Source organism: Engraulis encrasicolus, chromosome 11 (assembly GCF_034702125.1).
Source record: "Engraulis encrasicolus isolate BLACKSEA-1 chromosome 11, IST_EnEncr_1.0, whole genome shotgun sequence".
Taxonomy (NCBI): domain Eukaryota; kingdom Metazoa; phylum Chordata; class Actinopteri; order Clupeiformes; family Engraulidae; genus Engraulis; species Engraulis encrasicolus.
This window is the reverse complement of record NC_085867.1, coordinates 56,838,007-56,861,971: the sequence shown is the minus strand read 5'-3', so window position 1 is coordinate 56,861,971 and position 23,965 is coordinate 56,838,007. Positions and strand designations below refer to the sequence as shown.

General features: G+C 43.0%; 1 protein-coding gene across 2 annotated transcripts in view; it reads right to left on the bottom strand.

The window, feature by feature from the left end:
* cacna1bb (calcium channel, voltage-dependent, N type, alpha 1B subunit, b) overlaps positions 1–23,965 on the bottom strand; it is a 400,044-nt gene that overhangs the window by 10,525 nt on the left and 365,554 nt on the right. For both annotated transcript variants that reach the window (XM_063211051.1, XM_063211050.1), the window contains exons 48-49: positions 12,966–13,215; positions 2,016–2,245 (exon numbers count right to left, since the gene is read on the bottom strand). In XM_063211051.1, the coding sequence (XP_063067121.1) occupies positions 2,016–2,245; positions 12,966–13,215 (480 nt within the window). The remainder of the gene's footprint in view (positions 1–2,015; positions 2,246–12,965; positions 13,216–23,965) is intronic.

The window sequence follows — 23,965 nt, the reverse complement described above, 5'->3', positions numbered from 1 at the left end:
AAACTGATATATTAGAAATTATAAACTCAAATTAGGATGGTCTACATGGGCCTACAAGAAAAAAAAAACTTGTCACTTAAAAAAACTATATGTTAAATATGTCCCGCCTTCTCTCACTGTCAAAGACTCCCACCTTCTCTCTTATCTGTTGCTATTTGTCTGTCTCTTGTCTGTTGGCATTGACAGCAATTACATCTTTCAAAACAATAACGTTGACATGACTAACACTATCTTAAATGCTGACGAAGTTGCCGATGTCGCGAAATCATAGCCTACCATGTTGATGCAGCCTACTATGCACGCACAGCGCCATGTAGATACCAAAACGTTGCGTGAGGAATGTAATATCTCGCGGTTCGCTTTTTGATCAGGGCTTTAGTAAGTCCGCGTGGCGTTATTGACAGCTGATAGACAGCCAGCACAACAGTACCCTTTTCATGCTGACCGTACAATAGACTAACCTTGCGAGCTGCAAAGGTGAGCCACATGCTGCTCGAGAGTTGCGCAAGGAGGACCAGAACTGTGTAGTTCTACCGAAAAAATCTTTGCTGGTGGTAGCCGCTGAAGCAGGCTGACTACCCCACAGGTTGGTTAATTTGAGTGTTTTCTGTAATAATTCTTTGGCTCTTTCCTTTTTTATTTCTACTAATTTTCGTTTTTTTGCTCCGCTCTCCTGTTTCCTATGGCTTGACATTTTCGCTCGTTTTCTTTTTTTTTCTTTTATTATTTTTTGTTGACATTCCGCGACCGGAGGCCCCCTCTAGCGGTGATGCCCGGGGCTGCAGCCCGTTCAGCCCATTCTTTAGAGACGGCCCTGTGGCAAGCCCAGCAGCTGCCTTTCTTGAAAAGAAAACTGCAGATGAGGCTAGGTCAGTAACAATCATCTAGGCAGGTTTGCAGGGCTTCTTTGGTCGAATGAGACTAAGCACAGTTCCCACAGTTACATATGCTGGTGGGAGCATCAGGTTCTTTGGCTATTTCACAACCTCAGACACACGGAGAATGGGCCTGGGTTGCTGAGTCTTCCAACAACTTAATAACCCAAAGCAAATATCTAAATTAGTTCAGATGGTACTGAACCATGAGCCATGATACTATGTATTCCAATTCCTGCATGTGTATGTGAAAATATTACATGAAAAAAACTTGATTGGAAGGACTTGAGACTTACTTGTAACTTGCAAATTAGTGACTTGGTCCCAGTGTTAATTTTGTCGACTAGACTAAGACTAAATATATTAGTCGACTAACCTTTTGAGAGTTTAATCGACTAAATTCTGACTAACAAAAATGATCTGTGAAAGACTAAAACGAGACTAAAATGTTGAGGACTTTAAGTCGACTAAATAATGACTAAACAAAAATTATTTGTGAAAGACTAAAAGTGACTAAGACTAAGAACTAACTTTTATTCAACTAAATTCTGACTACCAAAAATGATTTGTGAAAGACTAAAAATGACCAAAACGTAGACTTTTTTGGGGGGCTCAGACATAAATTGGTACAACCACAACTAAAACCTATAAATTAATTGTTAATTGGTAATTAACCTTTAAAGGGACACTATGGGATTTAAAAAATGATTAATTACAGCTGAATCCATCCACCGATTTTACTTTTAGCAGACTGACCCTAACGAATATTGGGGGAGAAGCTTCTCTAACAAAACAAAAATCCCTTTACGAATACGTAGCACCAGCGACATATTCACATTTGTATGCACTATTGACTGCTTTACCAGAATGGCAATAACCAAGTCTCAGTGCATTACTAAAGGCCTTGTGTTTTATTGTATTGTGACTTAAACTAAAGACTAAAATGTTTAGACTAAAACTAGACAAAAATGTTGAGGACTTTTAGTCGACTAAATAATAACTAAACAAAAATGATTTTTGAAAGACTAAAAGCAACGAAGACTAAGAATGGACTTTGACACAAGACTAAGACTAAGACTAAATAAAAAAAATGGATGGCAAAATTAACACTGCTTGGTCCCATCTCTGCCATTCACAAACCTGTTTGAGGTGCAACGTCTGGTGTTCCCCAGCTGAGGTGGAGCGGCTGGGTCCGGCGGCAGCATGAGCATGGCCCTTCTCCTTGCTGCCGTACCGCTCACACGAATAGTAGCGCATCTTGGGATCATCAGAGGACGCATGTTTTTTCCGCTCATGCGAGCGTCCCCGATCCCTCCAATCCTGTGTCCGCTCACGACTCATATATGTGCTTGTCACATCCACCACCATATCTGGAAAATACAGCCAAAAAATAAAAACACTATATGCATCTGAAATGCCCCTCCTCCTCCCAATACATACAATGTACAATGTGTTTCAAATTATTACGCAAAAACAGAAACAAAGTTTCAAAACTTTGACGTAAACAACTGTTTTCAAAATGTATTACAGGTTACATTACCAGATTTGGAGTTGATTCAGAGCACAGACAAAGCACGGACAAAGCCAAAATAACAATTGTTTCTGCCAGATACATTGGATTAAAAGAATGCGCTCCAGGATTTTTTAATTTGAGGTCAGAAGATATTAAGAATAGATTTCTTTTATTATTATTTTTTTTTTTAATTATTATTATTATCAACTACCCTTGAGTTAAATAATCGAGTTTTACCTTTCTCCTGTACTTTCCGTTCTCTGAGTAAGGCAGTGCAAAAAATTTTTTGGGAACTTTATTGCCCATATCAAACTTCCAGGCAATACAAACACACATTCAATGCAACCCCCCCCCCCCCCAAAAAAAAAAAAAAACAATTACAAGATAACAAAATATTAATTTAAAAAAAAAAAAAGGTCACCTGGTCATTATAGTAATACAATATATATATATACAATATATACAATAGTATACAATATCACTTGGTTATACAGGGTCATATTAGATTCATGATACCAAACTTCAACATCATCACAAAGGTTTTAGTCTAATTTCAGTCCCAGGATTACTGGGGTCCATCTTCTTATGAATAGTGGTAGTTTGAACTGTAAAATAGCAGTCATATTTTCCATTGTTTTTATCTGTTTAATCTTCTGTAACCATTGAGCTTTTGTGGGTGTACATGTCTGCATCCAATTAACAGTAATCATTTTCTTCGCTGTCATTAACAGAATATGCAACATGTAGCACTGGTCCTTGGAAAGCAAGTTCTCTGGAATTATCTCCAGCACAAAAATTAAAGGGTCCAGAGGAATGTCAACTCTGAAGACAGTGTCCAAGTCTTCTTTAATGTTCTTCCAAAACGTTTGTATCGCTGGAGAGTCCCAGAATATATGGGCGTGGTCCCCAACCTAATTCCCACTCACTTTTAATATGTAAGGTATTGTCTGAGGTATCTGTCAAAAGACTTTTATAAATATACGACACTTGATGTTTTGATGAAACTTTATGTTGAGAAACCATGATAAAATAACTTTCAACTTCCATTGGATCTCTTTTTATATAATCTCAGTCGGAGTGTCTGGTGAGATAGCTTCGTATCTGCATGAATCTAAACAAGTCATTCATAGGCAGAACAAATTTTTCCTGGGGTTGTGAAAATGATCTAAGTGTGTTGTTTTCAAACAATTGGTCAATGGTGACTAGACCCTTTTCTGCCCATCTCTTAAATGCCAAGTCTGTTAATGATGGGAGAAAATCAAAGTTTCCCAAAATAGGCATCACCTTTGATAACGCCACAGAGCCTTTTATTTGTTTTTGTACAGTGTTCCAAATCTTTAGCGTATGTTTAATCCACATATTTTCTATTTTTTATCTTTTTCTGAGCCCTTCGGTCCAGAAAAGGAAGTACAGACAATGGTATCCCAGATAAAGAATTCTGTTCAATGGATAGCCATCCAGTTTCTTCAGCATTGGTCATCCATACCACTATCGCCCTGAGTTGGGCTGCCCAGTAATATAATTTAAGATTAGGCAAACCCAGCCCACCCCTTTTTTTGCTTGCCATCAGTATTTTTAGATGTATTCTTGGCCTTCTATTTTGCCAAATAAATGTTGAGATATGCTTTTCAAGACATTTCATTGTTTTTTTGTGGAATCAAAATCGGTAAAGATTGAAATAAAAAGAGGAGCCTAGGTAAAACATTCATTCTTACAGACTCTATTCTTCCAAAGAAGGACAGAGGTAGCACATCCCATCTGTTTAGATCTTGGTAGATCTCTTTAATTAGTTTGTCATAATTATAGTGGAAAAGCTGTGATGGTTTCGGTGTCAGGATAACTCCTAAATATCTAAACCCATTTTTGGATTTCTTAAATGATACTATACTGTCTAATTGTTGAGGCCATTCACCACTTATCATCATTGCTTCTGATTTGCTAGTGTTTATCTTATATCCAGATATTTCACTGTATTTATTAAGGCTATCTAAGAGTGCAGGGATTGAATCCATGGGCCTTTCTATAAATAACAATATGTCATCAGCAAAAAGGGCTAATTTGTGTTGACTCCCTCCATCATCAGGGATCCCCAGTATGAGAGGGTTTGATCTTATTAGTTCTGCAAGTGGCTCTATGCTTATGGCAAATAAAGAAGGAGATAAGGAGTCTCCTTGGCGAGTGCCACGACTAAGTGGAAAAAAGTCTGAGCAATACCCATTTACTCTCACCCTAGATTTAGGGTCTTTGTAAAACAGGCGTATCCAGTTAGTAAACGTGTCATTGAAGCCCATGTGTCGGAGAGTATGTAGTAGGAAAGCCCAAGAAATTCTATCAAACGCGGATTGTGCATCCAAACTGAGAAGTGCTGAAGGAGTATCTCTTTTGGCTGCAATAAACTGTAAATGTAGGGCTCTCCTCACATTATCAACACCATGTCGATTTGTGATAAACCCAGTTTGGTCAGGCTTTACCAGCTTGTGAATTATTCTCTGAATTCTTTTTGCTATTATTGAAGTGAGGATTTTAAAATCAACACACAGAAGGCTAATGGGGCGATATGATGCACATAGGGTTGGGTCCTTATTTTCTTTATGGATAACACTTATGATCGCCTCTGACCAAGATGAAGGTGCTTGTCCTTTTTCTAATGCATAATTATATGCATTGCACAGGATTGGAGTCAGCTCACCTACAAAGGCTTTATAATATTCCCCTGAGAAACCATCGGTTCCAGGAGATTTGTTATTTTTGAGTTGTACAATAGTATTTTTTATTTCTTCTTCTGTGATTGGCCTTGACACCATGTCTGCCTCTTCTGATGTCAGTTTAGGCAAGTCGATGGAGCTGAAAAAAGACTCCATCTTCTCATTTCTTTGTGGGTCTGACTGTTCCTCATATAGCTTTCTAAAATGCGTGGCAAATGCCTTTGTGATGTCTGTGGGTTGTGTTAGGGTTTCACCATTATCAGGGCTTTTAATTTTGTGAACTGCCCTGTTACTTTGTGCTTTTCGTAGTTGGAATGCTAGTAGTCGACTTGCTTTATTCCCCATTTTGTAGTATTTTCTATTTATAAATCTTAAAGCCCCTTCTGTTTTATATGTTAATAGGTCATCCAAATCTTTCCTTGTATCCTTCGTAGCCTGTAAAGTTTCCTCTTTGTTAGATTGTTGATGTTCTCTTTCTAGTTGCTTTATTTTTTCTTCTAGTTTGTTCTGACTGTTCACCCTCTGCTTTTTTAGTCTACATGAAATTGCAATAATACAACCCCTCATCACAGCCTTAGCCCCTTCCCACAAAGTTACTGGAGAAATTGTGTCGTCTTCATTTGCCTCAAAATAGTGTTTTAATTCCTGACGAATTTCTTGTTTAATAATTTCATCATTAAGTAGTGATACATTGAGTCTCCAGTACCTAAAGGATTTTTTTGGCCCTAATTCCATCTTTAAGGTGACTGGCGCATGGTCTGATATGGTGATTGGCTCTATTTTGCACTCTTTAACCCTATACAGATCTGGTCCTGATATTAGTATCATGTCCAGCCTGGAATAGCTGCCATGTACCTGTGACATAAAGGTGAAATCTTTTTCTCTGGGATGTAAACGCCTCCATACATCCACTAGGCCAAGTTCACTTGCCATTGCATGCAGTGTAGATGACTTTCTAGATATAGTGCTGCCCCCTGCTGGCAATCTATCCATATATTGGCTCCAGATACAATTAAAATCTCCGCCAATTGAAACCACCCCTTCCATTACGCCTGCTAGTAATCCAGCTATATCTTTAAAAAAATCAGGGCTATCCTCATTTGGGGCATATAAAATGAGCAGAGTTAGTTTTATGCCATTTATATCTCCTTTTACAATAATATATCTACCCTCCTTATCTCTAACCATTTCTGTATGACTGAAATATACTGATTTATTAAAGAGTATGGCCACCCCTCGCCTTCTCCCATTTTCAAATGACGAACTAAAAACTTGATCCACCCATTCCCTTTTAAGTTTAAGGTGCTCTTTCTCTGACAAGTGAGTTTCCTGGAGCATTGCTATAGAACATTGTAATTTTTTTAGATGGCTCAATATTTTTTCCCTTTTGATTGGGTTGCCTAATCCCTTCACATTGTAAGTAATACACTTCAAACTATGCATACCTGTTATTATGCTGTTTTATATACCTTTTGCATTTAAATCCATGTAATAACATTTTTGCATCAGTAACCCAACTAGTAGGCCTATTTTCCAGGTGACAACAACAAATAAAACAAAATATAAAACATGTAAAACCCAGAACAGTTTACTTCCACATGCCCAATAAGTTTGCTAAAAGCCTATAACACAGTAAGAAAACCAGGCCCTGTAAATTAAGCAAACCATATCCCGGTGTATCCTGGGCAGAGGATGGTGACAGGTCCTCTGTGGGGTTCACACAAAGTGTCTTTGCCGCTGCCGTCTTGCTCTCGCGTCGGTTGCTGCTCAATGCGAGTGTGGCCAACTCAAAGTTCAGTTGAGCTCCATCCAGTGAAAAGAAGAAGCGATGATAGTCCTAACGTTTGGTACATAAAAAAACTCTCGACGATGATGACTCCCCCACTTATTCAATAGCCTCGCGTTCCGCGGATGGTTCGCCAACCACTGCTGCCTCGTCCGTCTCGCCCACGACTTGCCACCCGCTGAGGCGCAGTTCATCCTCCACCTGCGTTCTTTCGTCGATCTTTGGATAGATGTTGTACTCGGCCAGTTTTGGGAGGGCATTCTTCAACGTGGAGAACGTATGTTCTCCCGTTTCCATGATCAATTTGAGTTGTGCTGGATAAAGGCACTTGGCTTTAATGCCCTTCTTTTTCAGCTGTTTAGCCGCCCATCTCACGCTCGCCCTCTTCCTTTGCAATTCCGGAGAATAATCGTGGTCGAAGTATATTTGCTCATCATTGTATACTAACGTTTGGCTCCATGCTTGTCGTAGTATCTTCTCTTTGACGGCGAAGTCAAGGAACCTGACGATCAGGGACCTGGGAGGATCATTGGGTTTCTTTGCCTCAGATGTCAATGAGCGGTGTGCCCTTTCTATTTGTATAGAGACGTCTGGTATTGGGTCTAGCACTGCGTGAATCAACTCTCCGACGAATTTCCTCACGTCTCTCCCCTCGCTCCCCTCAGTTACCCTGTAGATTCTCATGTTGTTACGTCTCATTCGGTTCTGTAGGTCATCACACCTGCCCGTCAAATCTTTCTCTCGGCGTAGCAGATAGCGTATGGCCCTCTCATATCATCTCCCCTCATCTTCAGTAGCACTTACACGTTCTTCTACCTCTGTAGTTCTTCTCTCTAATCTTGTCATTTCCCCTTTCAGTTCTGCCATTGATGTCTCTAGCTTTCTGAGGGTTTGATTATGTCCTTCCAAATTCTCAGATCTGATCTTTGCTAGCTCCGCTAATATTTTAGCCTCAAATGAGCCACCATTGCCTCTCGCCTCGTGCTGAGTCTGTTGACCTGGTTTTGGAGTATCATTTTTCTCTTTCGAAGTGTCTGGCTTTGTAGTCGAGGCTTTTCTTGTTGTTGCCATCGTCGATATGTCATACAACGTTGAGTAATAACTAAAGTTAGGTTATTTAGTAATAGTAAGAATTTGTCCCTACCTGTCCGCTCTTTTCCACAAAAAATGGCAGAACTGTGGTTTTTGCTAGGACAAACAGTGGTTTCTAGTCCAGGAGCCCGGGGGGGTCTAACTAGTTGGGAAGGTTACCAATTTTTATGGGTACTATGATGTCTGGCATGGTCCCCAGATAGAGGAACAGCACGTCTGCCGGGTTCCCTCGGGTGGGTGTGGCAAGGAGGGGGTAAAACTGGCACCCAAAAAATGGGCTAGATCAGTTGGTGAGGTTACCACTTGGAACCTGTTGTAGATTGTTCATCATAGTCCCCTGATAGAGAAATGACCACTGCCAGACATTTTTAGTGGTGGGTTACCCCCGGCAGACGCCCCCGTTTGATGATACCCCCAAAAATGGGCTAGATCAGTTGGTGAGGTTACCACTTGGAACCTGTTGTAAATTGTTTGTCATGGTCCCCTGATTGAGGAATGGCCACTGCCAGACGTTTTTGATGGTGGGCGGGGCTTGCCAGACATCATTAACTGGGGGGTAAAAAGTGGGCTAGATCAGTTGGTGAGGTTACCACTTGAAATCTCTTGTAAATTGTTCATCATAGTCCTCTGATAGAGAAATGACCACTGCCAGACATTTTCAGTGGTGGGGGACGCCCGGCAGACGCCCCCGTATGATGACTTCCCCAATATAGGCTATGTCATTCACATACGGTTTGAACCATTTTAGATAATTCCAACATGGAGAAATGATTGGAAGGGTCAATATATTCATAGAAACATGTTTTGGGTACTTTTTTAGGACAAAATGACTTTAATTTAACAGATATCACAATTCCGAACAGGAATCAGTGTTTAGGCTTTCAAAAACAATGCAAAGATTACGTGATTCTGACTTAAAAAGTGCATTTTGTAGGATGTTGGCCAGAATATTTCACTCATTTTTACAAAATAATCAACCAATATTTACTATTATGACCAAAGTGCAGTAAGTTTTGCAGCTAAAAATGTCTATTTCAAAATGGCAGACAATTGAGAAGTTCCCCCTTTGCATGTATGAAAAGTGCAATTTTCCCAGCCATAATGAATACTTGGAATTTGATGGTGGTGGTTAATATTCATAAAAAGGTAATATTTTGAATGGGCAGTATGAATTCCGGGAAATAAACAACCAAATAAATTACACAAAGCACCTATAAGCAATTCATGGACAAAATATGCTGACATTGAAGGCCTGTGATTTGTATTAAGAAATTGCCCTATGCACTACTGCACCACTGTATGTTAACAGCAATTTGAAATTTCCACTCTCCAGCAGTTCTGAATATTGAGATAATATTCAGGTAAATTTGGCCACTTTTTTGCATATAAGTGAATGGCCCAAAGTGGCCCAATTTACCCGAATTCCCCAACATAGACATACACAGGACTGACATTAACTGACAGACATTAAAGTGCAAGACAGGACTAGTAACAGTATTCAAATATTGAGAAATAATAAAGTGATGAACAAATAAATAGAGCTATGTCAATGTGGGGGTGTAGCAATGGTGTGATGCATGTTACAGGGCCCAGGCAGTTATTGTGAGATACTGCAGGTACATTGTGTGTGTGTGTGTGTGTGTGTGTGTATGTGTATGTGTATGTGTGTGTGTGTGTGTGTGTGTGTGTGTGTGTGTGTGTGTGTGTGTGTGTGTGTGTGTGTGTGTGTGTGTGTGTGTGCGTGTGTGTGCGTGTGTGTGCGTGTGCGTGCGTGCGTGCGTGCGTGCGTGCGTGTGTGCGTGTGTGTGTGTGTGTGTGTGTCCCATTTTTGGAAATACGCTTATTTCATACCTCTCCTTGAGTTAAATGATTGGGTTTTACCTTTCTCCTGTACTTTCAACCGTTCTCTGGGTATGGCAGTGCAAATATTACCCAGGAAGCAGTGGCATTGGTTGGCTTAATCAATGATGAAGGGTTGTTCCAGCAGATGTCCTCCATAAGAATTTAGTGTAGTTCACTCTCTATACACCAGTAACAAAGTCAGTGATGGGTGCTGTGTGGATGGTCAGTGACCCAGCTTGCACATTCTGTACATGAAATATACTATTATGGTGTTGAATGCTGAATTGAAGTCTATGCCCAGCATCCTCACATATCAGAGCATTCTCTCATATTACTCATTTTGTCCAGGTAAGGGCTGGGTGGATGGCAGAAATCGCCTCCTCTGTGAAACATTTGACTGAGAGTATACAATATCAACAAGAAGAGGCCCTGGGTGGGTGGATGAATTTGTTATTGGATTGGATGTCTGACACACACGCACACACCAATGGAACTGCACATGTGCATGCTATACCTCACAGCAACGGCCTGAACACCTGCAATTTGCAACACACCCTGCTGCTGTGTATGCCTATGTTAAGTATTTTGATTCTAAATCTTCAGAGCTGCTGGAAAGTGTGAATTTCAAATTGCCTTTAACATACAATGGTGCCGTAGTGCATGTAGTAGTGCAATTTCTTAGTACCATTCACGTGCCTTCAATATCAGCGCAATTTGTCCACGAATTGCTTTAAGGTGCTCTGTGATATATTTTATTAAGTATTTAAGTATTCATTATGTCTAGGAAAATTGCAATTTCCATACATGAAAAGGGAGATCTTCTCCATTGTCTGCAATATTGAAAGAGACATTTTTAGCTGCAAAAGTTACTGTACTTTGGTCATAATAGTACATATGGGTTTATTATTTTTTAAATATTAATTAAATATGCTGGCCACCATTCTTTTAAATCAGAAACATGTCATCTTTGCATTGATTTTGAAAGCCTGCCCACTGGTTCCTATCCGGTTTTAAATTAAAGTCATTTTTGTCCTAAAAAGTACCCAAAACATATTTCTATGAACATATTGACCCTTCCAATCATTTCTCCATGTTGGAATTATCTAAAAAAAAAAAAAAAAAAAGTGGTCTCATTTGTCTTTTTGTACCATGTCTGGTTCAAACTTTATGTGAATGTCATAGCCTATATTGGAGATGTCATCATACGGGGGCGTCTGCCGGGGGTCCCCCACCACTGAAAATGTCTGGCAGTGGTCATTTCTCTATCAGAGGACTATGATGAACAATTTACAAGAGATTGCAAGGGGTAACCTCACCAACTGATCTAGCCCACTTTTTACCCCCCAGTTAATGATGTCTGGCAAGCCCCGCCCACCATCAAAAACGTCTGGCAGTGGCCATTCCTCAATCAGGGGATCATGACAAACAATTTACAACAGGTTCCAAGTGGTAACCTCACCAACTGATCTAGCCCATTTTTGGGGGTATCATAATACGGGGGCGTCTGCCGGGGGTAACCCACCACTAAAAATGTCTGGCAGTGGTCATTTCTCTATCAGGGGACTATGATGAACAATCTACAACAGGTTCCAAGTGGTAACCTCACCAACTGATCTAGCCCATTTTTTGGGTGCCAGTTTTACCCCCTCCTTGCCACACCCACCTGAGGGAACCCGGCAGACGTGCTGTTCCTCTATCTGTGGACCATGCCAGACATCATAGTACCCATGAAAATTGGTAACCTTCCCAACTAGGTAGACCCCCCCGGGCTCCTGGACTATTCGCTTCGATCTGAGAGTATGGCGCTGTAGCAGATGAAATTTTGTATTCAAAAGTGTTGTGAGCATGAACTCACAAAAGCAGGGAAATGAAGTAAGAAATTTCATTCTCTGTAACAAATGGATCATGAGGTGCAAATAATTTTAAAGACATCCTGACTCCCAAACGATCAGGGGTTAATTCGGCCTGGGGGAAAGGTGACAAATTAGGCAATCGCGGGAAGAAGTCAAACAAGTCCCCTTTTGTTACTGACACCTTCCTCAGGTCCTACGAGAAGACACAGAACAAAGGACTTCCTGGGGAGGACAGAGCTGTATATAAGGTGAGAGGGTCTGTGACTTTTCAGAGCTGTGTTGGTGAATACTGTATGTATCTTAACAACAATCTCTCCGGTACCGTTATTAAAAATCTGCAGTGCTTACCAATTGAGTTGCTTGTTGCCGATATTATTTTTTTTTTACGACAGTAGGGCAACCAGTGTTAGCGTTTAGCACCTTTTTCGTTGTCAGACACCTGCATTGACATGAATGACCTGGGCTGTTAGCTTGTTAACTTGCTTTTCATAAGCCCTGTAAATTAAATTGAGTCCAGAATCGAGATGTGTGGACATGACATACAATTTAAAACAATAGTTCACTACACTAACTATACATTTTACATTTAGAAGCGTATTTAAAGGAAATGCTTGTGCTGCTGTTGTTGATCTTTTTTTACACCTACGAGGCAGTCGGTGGATGTTCAAAACTTTGCATTACTGCCATCTACAGGATGCAATGTGCTATTGCGGTAGAACGGTATGGCACAAAATCCATACCTTGGTGAATAATACCGCTTACGGTATCATACAGTCCATACCGCCCACCCCTATCAAACAGCTTCCTTGGCGGACGTCAGCACTCTCTGAGTGTAGGTCCAGTTTGAAATAATATGGTTTTGTTGTTATTCACAATTTACCAAGCACCCCAACTCCAAAGGAATTGGGATTTCTGTTTGCCGGAGAAGTCTTTTATGAGTGACTGTCAGTGTCCGTATTGTGTGCATTTACTGCAGAGGTGTCAAAAGTAAAAGTAAAAGTACATTTGTGGAATTAATGCAACACTAGCATGTGATATTACATAGCAGTTACACTAGTTAGCTAGTAATGGGATAGATTGACTGTGTTGTTACTGAAAAACACTAAAACCCTGACAAGGACCCAACACAAACTTTATCCAAGCAGTGCAGAGTCAGCTGAGACTAGGACAAGTACCCAGATCTCCTAGTATCCTAGTATCTCCCAGTAACCACTCATATAAGTTACCTGTGTTGGAAGGAAACTGTTAATTTAATTTAACTTTTACTTTTGACACATTTACTGAACTGTTACAACATACCCCTTGGAGTCGTTGTCTGGTCGGGGCTGGCCTTCTCTTGTGGCTTGTGCTTCTTGTCCTGTTTGCTGTGTTTGTGGCAGTGGTGTTGGTGGTGGTGATGGTGGTGGTGGTGATGGTGGGCCATGTTTCGGCCTGCCGCCTGGGAGTTCCTCTCCAGCCCCAACGCCCTGAGATTCACCTCCTGGGGACACTGTGGAGCCAGTGTAGATGCAGAGCGCCTGATGGTCATGGGACTCACATCTAGAATAGGCTGAGAGTAGAGCAATAGAGATTGCAGTAAGAGTTGGGGGAAACCTGTGATCAAACATCTTCTAGTAGAGTAAGATACTGTACATCAAACACGGGATCATGTGATATCAACTGAGCACCCCTTCGCGAATGGAATGGAATTCCCTTCGCGATGTAGATGCCGGTAGTGCCTATGCAAGCCATCATCAAACGCCACAGAAAGGGAAGAAGAAGGGGACAACGCCCCCTCAGGAGACCAAACCTGAGAACACTGATTTGCGTTGAGTAACCAGGGTTTTGGTTCTGCATTAACTCGGGCGGCTGTTGCTTATTTAATGCTTCCAGTCAAAGAGAACATTTTCAACCGTCAAGGTGACGGGTGGGTTGACATTTTTCTACCGTCAAAGGACAAATTTACCCGTCATTGGCAGGTGGACGGGTGCTTATTTCCATCCCTGCTCTACTAGAAGATGTTTGCTGTACACGTAAGTGCTTTACTGTGGCGAAGGGAGGGGGACCTGACCGGGCTCTTCTAAGATCTATGTTTTTCCACATAGCTTTGCAATACAAACTCAGATCTGAAAGGACTCCTATTAGCTCAGCTTACACAGCCTCAGAGTTGATGTACCACAGAAAAGAAGTTTCAACTCTGATGTGTTTAAATATACTATTCTTGTTGTCTCTATACAGTAGTTGGTGTTATTGATAGAGGAAGAGCCAACATGATCTCCAGAATTCCGTGCTCCTGGACACAGATGTTAAGGACACGAAATCCGTGTCCAGGAGCACAGATTTTGTCGAAATTCAGTGCTCCTGGACTTGGAATTGTTTTCCGTGATGGACATACAAAAGTGCTCTCTCTATACTCCCACCGCTCTATGTTTCCACAGTCTTATGTTTTCTCAGGATTTTTCTAATTTCAAATATTTTTTCTCAAAAAAACATTTCTTACTGACAGGTTAGGGTTAGGGATTGTTTTGGTCTGGGCACAGCTGTATTCCTTCATTCATTATATGAATTTGATAGCCTATCAACCGACTGGAAAAGGTATTTCTCAAAAATATGTCTTTAATGAAAGGTTAAGGTTAGGGAATGTTTTGGTCAGGGCACAACTTAAATTGCTGTAGCATTATTTTGTTTAGGATTAGCATTTGGTATGCATTTTCTAATGATAGAGTTAACACAGTGCTGTGGGAATATAGAAAGCATTTCAGTGTGCCCATCATGGAAAACAATTCCGTGTCCAGGAGCACGGAATTTTGGCAAAATGTGTGCTCCTGGACACGAATTTTGTGTCCTTAACATCCGTGTCAGGAGCACAGAATATTGGAGATCAGGCTGGAAGAGCAGCAGCTCTACTCCTGTTGTTAAGGATCCGGCTAGCAATGACACAGATGGCTTAAAAGCAGTGTAGAAAAAAGAGACAGTCCATATGGACAAATTCATCTTCTGTAGATATACAACAATAATCGATTATTAGATACAGTAGCGTTCCTACGCCTGTGCTATTAATTTCAACAGGGCCATTAATTTTCAATGAGAGCCCGCTCATCGCACGCGCAAGGGAAAATCTCACGTCCCGTCCATGTGCCACTCTGACACCACGCTCCGATGTGCAAGGGATGATCTGTTTTCATGTATTCTAACCGTTTCGGACTGATCACGGTTACTTCCGGACAGGCTCAGCTTACTTCTTGCACTTGTAGAGGTTGACACGGGACTGTTTTTCTTACGGGACTGTTTTTCTCATCCTGCTGCTGCTCGCTCCCGCTGAATTTCTGACCATTACTGCCCGCTCCTGCAAAGTGTGGGGAACATGTGCGCCCAATCCCACAATGTGCATTACCATTCCCGCCCGCATCCTGGAACTTAAAAAAGCATGCTCACACAGTAAGAGATGTATTGAGTTTGTGTCCTCTCTCATCCCACAGGGAGTGACAATGACAGAGAGAGAGAGAGAGAGAGAGAGAGAGAGAGAGAGAGAGAGAGAGAGAGAATAAGAGAGAGAAAGAGAGTGTGTGCAAGCGTGAACAGTCTTGAAAATGCTTTTGACCTTTTGGGGCAACACATCTTGGGAAGTGTGCATAATACAGCTCATTTTACATCATATTTTGGAACTTAACGGTATTCAAAAAGTACTACCCTGAACATGTTTAGACAAGCACCTAGCCCATTAACATGTTACATGTAAAAGTCATAACTTTGGTATGTGAAAGGAGTGAAAGTCCACCTGGGAAACTCCCATTGTCATTGTTGTTCACCCAGCGTTAGCTGCTGTGCTACACCAAGTCAGAATCTCGCTTCCCTTACGAAAATGGACCATGGTTTATTTTGGTATTACTATGATTATCATGGTTCTGCCATGGTATGTCATGATTACTCTAAGTATTCTGAACCTACCACAATTGTACTATGGCTTACTATGGTATTACTGTGATTTTATGTAGGAAAATGGTTCTACCATGGTATGTCATGATTACTCTATCCTTACGAAAACCGACCATGGTTGTAATGCAGTAACCATGGTTTTACTGCCACATTTCATGGTGATTCTAAGTACTATCAACCAACCATAGCTCTAGTACAGTAGCTGTCATAGTAGTAGCCATTACAAAAATTAACCATGGTTATACTATGAAAACTAATCATGGTTTTACCATAGATTTACCATGGATTATAGTTAATCATGGTTTTTAGTGTAACCATGACAAGCATGGTTTGTGACTATGGTTTAACTTATGGTTTAACCCTAGTATACTCTTTGCCATAAACCATGGTTTAAAAAAAAAACATGGTGGTCGAAGGGGTGTATGGTTAAACCATAGTCACGAACCATGGTTTTCTTGGTTACCCAAGAAAACATGAAACCCCTGAATCGCGGCTACTCATGTGAGTAGCCACGATGTAATGGCCCGGGAGTTGGACTCTAAATCACAGGATTGCAGGTTTGAATCCTGCCCTCACCATTCCGTAGACCTTCATCCATGGCTGAAGTGAACTTGAGCAAGGCACCTACCATTAATCCAGGGACTGTAACAAATAGCCTGTAAGTCGCTTCGGATAAAATAAAGAGTGTCAGCTCACTGTAATGTAATGAATAACTATTAACCATGGTTAGTTATAGTAAATCCGTGGTTAATTTTTGCATAGTTAAACAATGGTAAATTCATAGTTGAACCATGGTTGAATACATAGTTAAACCATGGGGACATCATAGTTAAACCATGGTTGAACTATAGTCAATCAATGGTTAAACCCAGGCCTGGTCTGGGAGAACAAAATGGCCCGGGCATTTTTGGCCCAGACCGGCCCCTCATAATCAGCGGAGCACATCCGACTACTTATTGACCAAGCGGCCTATGCGAAAAGGCGTAATATTCATGCATGAATCTCTCTTTCAGCTACCAGAAAACACCAGGAAATGTGCGTTGACTATATCAATTATTTATTTAAAATGAATCTTAGTTTGGGCAGTGGTTTAGAAATGCAATAGATGACCACACTCACAGCAAAAGTAATCTAGGCCTACTCTACTTCTCTCTCTAACTCAACCTCATCCTGGCCTGGTTTGACTAGATGAGAAGAGGGAGATAGATTATTTATGACAATGTATGCAGCACTTGCAAAATATTCAAATTAATATAGTATTCAGTGTATAGCCTACTCATGAATTGACTAATGTTAAATTGAAGGTTTCTTCTAACAGGTGCATTAGAAGAGGGGTTAATTTCCTGTTGTCAAAATGCATCTCTCATTGCATAAGGAAGCTACTTTAATAGCTTGAATGATGAAAGGAAATCATGAACTGTGTAACCTATCACCACAATGTTTTAGTGCGTCAAATATGTTAAGAAAGCATTAACATACTGAAGTTTCAAAATGAGCAGTGCTGAAAGTGGTAGGCTACATATAAAATAGTCTACAGATAAAACCGTATCAAAAGCTTATTCAAAAGAAATTCTTCCATCATTTATCATTTCTAATTGTCCTGGATAAAATAACAGCTGAGAGACAGAGAGAGAGAGAGAGATGCTAGGTCTTTACTTATAGAATATGGTTTGATTGTGCTCCAAGAGGAGTTACAATTAAAAAAAAAAAAAAAACGTTTGCCAAACCTTTTACACACGCGAGACGCGACAATCGTTACACGATATATGGACATTTTCACTGCGTGGTAAATGTGATTACGCAAACGATCGCTGAATATTTAGCGAGAGTAGGCACGAGTTTGACAGTCTTCGAAACGCATTTGGTACACGGAATGCTTTAGAACAACACCACTGGTGTTCCATTTAATGCTATACATTTGGCACACTGCCGTGGCTACTATATTGTTAATATTACTCACGTCAGTGGTTTGGTGTATGGAATGTTTGTCTTCTCAATAGCCTATGTCCGCGAGTCGTGCGACCGGTTCAAAGCACTCAAGCACACTTATGGTGGTGGAAATTAATGGCCTATTTAATATTAATGTTTAATGCTGAAGTGAGAGTTGGGGAGAGGCATGGAGTATCCTAAAGTTTGAAAGAACAGATCTTGACTTGACTCATACCTGTCAGGGCTCGTAGAGGCTACTACTACTGCCGCTGTCTGCTGTTTCCTAGCGTGCTCCTTCATTTCCAACATGCAGAAGTTGTTGTCCCTCTCCTGCTGCTACAACACTACATGCGTGAACACATTATCTTGCCTCTGCTGCAAGTTTTTTTTTTTATCCCTTTTCCGCAAGCTTTTCCACACCACCTTTTAGTTTTAGTCTCTCCATCGCTTGTGTCTCAAATTTGCGCGCGTAATGCAGGGTAGGGGTGGGGCCGCAATGAATAGTTAAGTCCGACTCAGGTGCACCAATGGGACACCCCCTCCCTCTACCCCCTTTATGTGTGGGCTGATGTCATTGGAGGAGGGCCGAGGGCCGTCAGCACGAAATTGTGGGCCGCCGGTCACATTTTTAAAAAAACATTAATAACAATTATTTTTAAAAACCGACATCACCGGCCCTCTAGGGCCGTCGGCCCACCAGGATTTTGCCCGGTTTGCCAGATTGCCAGTCCAGCCCTGGTTAAACCATAGTCACAAACCGTGCTCAAAAAAACGTGACAACTATGAGTAACTAAAAAACATGGTTCAGTTCGCATAGTAAAACCATGGCCCATTTTCGTAATGGTTGCTTGACATGCTACTGATTTTCTTGTCACCAGCTCTATTTCTCATTGTTCCTTTACTCATATATCCCTTTCATATCTTGTCAAGGACTATCAAAATAATAGACTTTTCATACAGATATGCTGTCCCCTTACGGAAATGGACCATGGTTTATTATGGTATTACTATGATTAGCATGGTTCTGCCATGATATGTCACGGTTACTCTAAGTACTCTGAACCTACCATAATTGTACTATGGCTTACTATGGTATTACTGTGATTTTTATGTAGTAACATGGTTCTACCATGTCATGTCATGATTACTCTACCCTTACGAAAATCGACCATGGTTTGTAATGCAGTAACCGAGGTTTTACTACCACATTTCATGGTGATTCCAAGTACTATCAACCAACCTTAGCTCCAGTACAGTAGCTGTCAGGATTGTATATTCTATTCATCAGTGGTGGAAAGTGCGTTAACAGGCTGTTTTACGAGCTGGTTTTGAAGCTGCACACAACAACAACAGAAGGACCTACAGAGAGTGGTGCGCTCTCAAAGCCAACCTTCCAGGACTCTTGGGTCTTTACACTAAGAGGATGGGAGCCAGGGCTAGGAAAATTATGCAGGATGTCTCACACCCCAACACTTACATGTTTACCCTACTTAAGTCCTGCAGACGACTCAGAACCATTCAGGCCAGAACAGAAAGAATGAGGAAAAGTTTTTACCCCCAGGCAGTGCGACTGCTGAACAGAGACTTTTTTAAATAATAGTTTTCTTTGTTTTTTCTTTAACTTATTTCTCACCTTTTATTTCCTTTTTTACTTTACTTCTTCAATTCTTAAGATGCAGAGCTGATGATCCCATCATCATTTCACTACAATACCATGTATGTGACAAATAAAATTACTTGAACTTGAACTTGAACTTGAACTGTTAATACCTGCTGGGCATTGCTGCCTGTCGCACCTCCTCCGGTGCCCATGGGTCAGCGAGAGAAAATAAGACTTGTGACACAAACATCTTTATTGTATCAATTACTAGACAAACATAGGGAATACACATTCATAATGCATGCAGAGGAGGTGCCTTCCTCAACCACCTTCGCAGGTAGTTGTAGCCTTACGCCAGAAGCAGATATCATCAGGTGGTGTCCAGCCTTCTCTGCTGTGTTTCGGCCCTGACTCACAAAACCGCCAACTCCAGCCGGTGGGCCGACAGTGAGTGGCCAGTCTCACTGCCCATCTGCTCCTGGCGTACAGCTTGCACCAACAATACATACGTTCCATGTTTGTGAGGCAGTTGATCTGTTTGGTGTTCGTTGGCTGCTGGCTTTAACCCCTTCCGAGCAGCTGTGCTCGGGTGCGTTGGTTGCTGGGGCGGTAACAGTGTTGAGTGAAGTGCCGAAAGCGCAAGACGGATGGGAGATAGGCTTGCTGTTCCCTGCAGCTGCTGTCTGGGGGTTAGGTGTTCTTCCCCCAGTTTCTGTCCTTCCTCCGCAGCCAGAGCCAAAAGCTCCCTTTCTCCGCCTCCTCTGTCAGTTCCTTTGTTGCCTTCTTAAGCCTCCTTCCGGTGACTCTCACATCCTTTAGGAGGTGTATAGTCGACAACCCCTCTGCATCTAACCTCCACTGGATAGATGGTAGTCTTCCAACCCGCCTCTCTGCACTCTGCAGCCAGCTCAGAGTACTTGGCCTTTTTCCGCTCGAAGGCAGCCTCGATCCCTTCCTCCATTGGCACGGTGAGGTCAATGAGAGCGACCGCTCTTGCCTTTGTGGACCACGCCACTATGTCTGGGTGGAGAGATGTGGTGGCAATCTCTGTGGGAAACAGAAGCTTCCTGTCCAAGTCGACCTTCATGCTCCACTCCTGGCCGGGACTGAAGGGCCTTGATGTTTCTCTTTGCCTGATACTTCTGATCCCTCCTTCCGCAACAAAAGTGGTGGGGTCCTCTGTCGGCGATGGTATTCTGCTATCCTGTCTGCACTCCTCCAGTACTTCGGCTAGCTTTCTTAAGACTTAGTAGTGGCACCATCTGTAGCAGCCTTGTGATAGCGCGATTTTGCAGCCTGACAAGATACGCTGGAGGCTTGCATTGGGAGCATTGCAGAGTGTGCAACATTCCTCATTTCCAAACCACTGGTGGAGGTTCTGAGGACAGGGGAGCGTGTCATAGGTTGAGCGTATAAGGAAGCTGAGTCTTGCCTGTGGGATCTTCCACACGTCTGACCAACTGATGTTCCTGTTTGAGATTCCCTCCCAGGTTGTCCAGCTTCCCTGCCGTCCCTGAGACACAGCCTTGATCTTGTAGCGGTCTTCCTCCATCCTCGTCACCTCCGCCACCACCATCTCCTTCCTTTCCTAGCGGTGGGCCTTGGACCAGAATCTTGGTGCATCTCCCCATCCTAGGCCTGCTCTACCTACCTGAACTCTGCCCATGATTTCCTTGTGCAGCAGACGACTTACAGCTTGGTCGACCTCGGTCTGGGCGTTCCACTTGCGGCCAGTCCTGACTGACCCTGGCGTTAGCCTTCCTGACTGACTCGTCTGTGGACTCCCGAAGCTCAAGGACCAACCTGGCCTTCTCTTGCATGTAGCCCAACTGTAGTGACTTCAGTGGTATTGCAGCATATTTCTTCCGAAGAGGCCAGCTTCAGATAGGCAACGTGGCAACCCCAACCACTTTCGTATGAATGAGTTGGCTTTTCCATCCATCTTAGTCACGGTTGATGAGGGGATCTCGCTCATTTTCAGGGGCCACATTACCCTCTGGTAGAGTGTAAACTGGTAGCACCAAACCTTGTACTTCCCAGGGAGTTGGCTTTGGTCGATCCTTGCCAAGCCGTCACATAGCTGTTTCATGACGGTCTTCCCCATCTGTTTATTAGATAGTTCCACGGTGTACTGCCTCCCCAGGCTTCTGATGGGTTGCTCTGCGAGAAGTGGTATCTTGTCCCCTCCGACAAGAAAGGTGGTGCAGTCGTTCCTGACTCCTTTCCTAAGTGACAGGCTGCGAGACTTAGAGGGCTTGATCTTCATTAGGGCCCATGACATCAGCTCATCCATCCTCTTCAGCAGTCTTGCTGTACATGCTGCTGTCTGAAGGAGGGAGGTGATGTCGTCCATAAAGCTCCTTAGTGGGGGAAGTCTCTGACCATTTGGCAGTTTAATCCCTCCGACCATTTGTCTTGCACCGATGAGAATGATCTTAAATGCTGCTACGAATAGTAAATAGTATCGGAGAAATCGCACATCCCATTGCGATTCCGACTTCGAGCCGTTGCCACCCAGTAGTGAAGTCTTGTATGGAGAAGCATATCTGCAGGTTGTTGAAATACTCCGCTACCAGGGTCTTAATACAGGTGGGCATGTGAAAGAAGTCCATGGCGTAGTTGATCAGTTGGTACGGGACTGATCCATACGCATTGTCAAGGTCAAGCCAGATGACGTGCAGGTCAGTCTTCTCCCTCTTTGCCTTCTGAATCTGGTCCCAGATGATTGTGGAATGTTCTACGCATCCAGGGAATCCTGGCACATCTGCTTTCAGACAGTTGGTATCAATATAGCATTCTCAAGCAGGTAGCGGGTCATTCTTCTGGCTAGAACTGAGAAGAAGATTTTCCCTTCCACGTTTAGTAGGGCGATGCTACGGAACTGGCTGATGTCCTTGGAGTTCGTTTCCTTGGGGATGAAGACTGCTACCGCTCTTTGCCACTCAGATGGAATGATTTTCTTCTTCCAGGCAGTTCTCATTAGGTACCATAGCAGCTCTAGTACCTTGGGGCAGTTCTTATAGAGCTTGTAGGGGACTCCATTGGGGCCTGGTGCAGAAGAGGACCTTGCCTTCTCCACGACTTGCCTGACCTCGCTGAGCTTGGGAGGCATGATGTTAAACTCAGCTGTTGGCTGTGCAGGCTGGGGTACATATCCTGGTGCTCCAAGGGGGACACGCCTTTGCGGATCGCTGTACTGTTCCCTGACGTGCTGCTCCAACTGCTCCCTGTTGGTTTCAAGCTTGCCAGTCTTCTTCTCTTCCAGCAGCTGTCTGGCATGCTTGAAGGGATCCTTGAAGAAACTGGCTCGCTCTTTTTCCTTCCGCCTGTTGCGCTTCCGAATACGTTCGGCTCTGCGAAGTCCAGCTAGTCTTTTCCTGACCTCCTCCCACAAGGCTTTGAGCCCCTCTTTCTCCAGTTCTTGCGTAGTTGCTGCCACCTTTGCACGAGATGGAGGATTTCCTTCTCTCTCCTGCCCTTCTCTCTTAGGGTGGTCCTCTGTCTGGGGACAACCTCGCCGAACCTGTCTTTGCACGTCTGATATATAACGTCCCCAATCAGATTAAGCTTAGTCTCCGCCCCTCCATGCAGTGATCCCTCTAGGGTCTTGATCAGGTCTGCATCCAGTGCTCGCCATGCCTCTGCTTCACTTGACTTTGGCCACTTAATCTTATTTCTTCTTGCTGGTTTCCTGGACTCTGCGTTTGGCTCTGTTCGGTGTGATGTGGTGAGAACTGGGTCTTCATGCTCACGTGAGGTCACGTTCTCCACCAGTGGGACTTCTTCCTCTGACACTCTCATGCCTCCAGCAACGTTGGGTCCATTGGCACTGTGGTTTTTCTCCTGGCTTTTGGTCCCTCTTGTCTCTTTCGCTTTCGCAGTGCAAGGTTGCAGTTGGCCCTTTTGGCCACACTGCGCTCTCCCCTGGTGGATCCGGACGCCTCTGAACGTGGTCACTTTCTCCCATCCACATTCACACCTCCGGAGGATCTTCTCCTCGTTTCCTGGAGCTCTGGTATTCTCGAAATCCGTTTCCGTTGCCGTCGTCACCGTGTGGTCCGTCCTGTTGGGCCCATCTTCCATCCCACCTCTCGGAGGGTCCCCGAGCTGTTGCTTCGTATGATTCTTCGTAGTTGGGGTTGGGCTTCCATCTAATGAGGGAGCTCTGGGTTGGGTAACTACCCGCCCACGCCCGGTGCGGTCTTTCCCTGCTGTCATCCAGTCTATCCTGGATGTCCTCCAGTCTTCCCTGGACTCCAACTGCCCTATTCACAGTAGTTTCAAAGGGTTTGCCAGAACTTCAGGATTGTACAGGTAGCTGTTAATACCTGCTGGGCATTGCTGCCTGTCGCACCTCCTCCGGTGCCCATGGGTCAGTGAGAGTAGTGGGTCATAGTAGTAGCCCTTACAAAGATTAACCATGGTTGTACTATGAAAACTAATCATGGTTATACCATAGATTTACCAGGGATTATAGTTAACCATGGTTGTTAGTGTAACCATGACAACCATGGTTTGTGACTGTGGTTTAACTATACCATAGTACACTCTTTACCATAAACCATGGTTCTCCCCAGACCACGTTTTATTTTAACCATGGTCGCCCACCCAAAAAGCCCTTTTTTAAACCATGGTTTTAAAAAGCATGATGGGGGTGGAGGTGTGCATGGTTAAACCATTGTCACAAACCATGGTTTTCTTGCTTACCCAAGAAAACACGAAAACCCTGAATAACTACATATGAGTAGCCGTGGTGCAATGGCTAGGGAGTTGGACTCTAGATCAAAGGATTGCAGGTTCAAATCCTGTCCTCACCATTCCGTAGACCTCCATCCATGGCTGAAGTGCCCTTGAG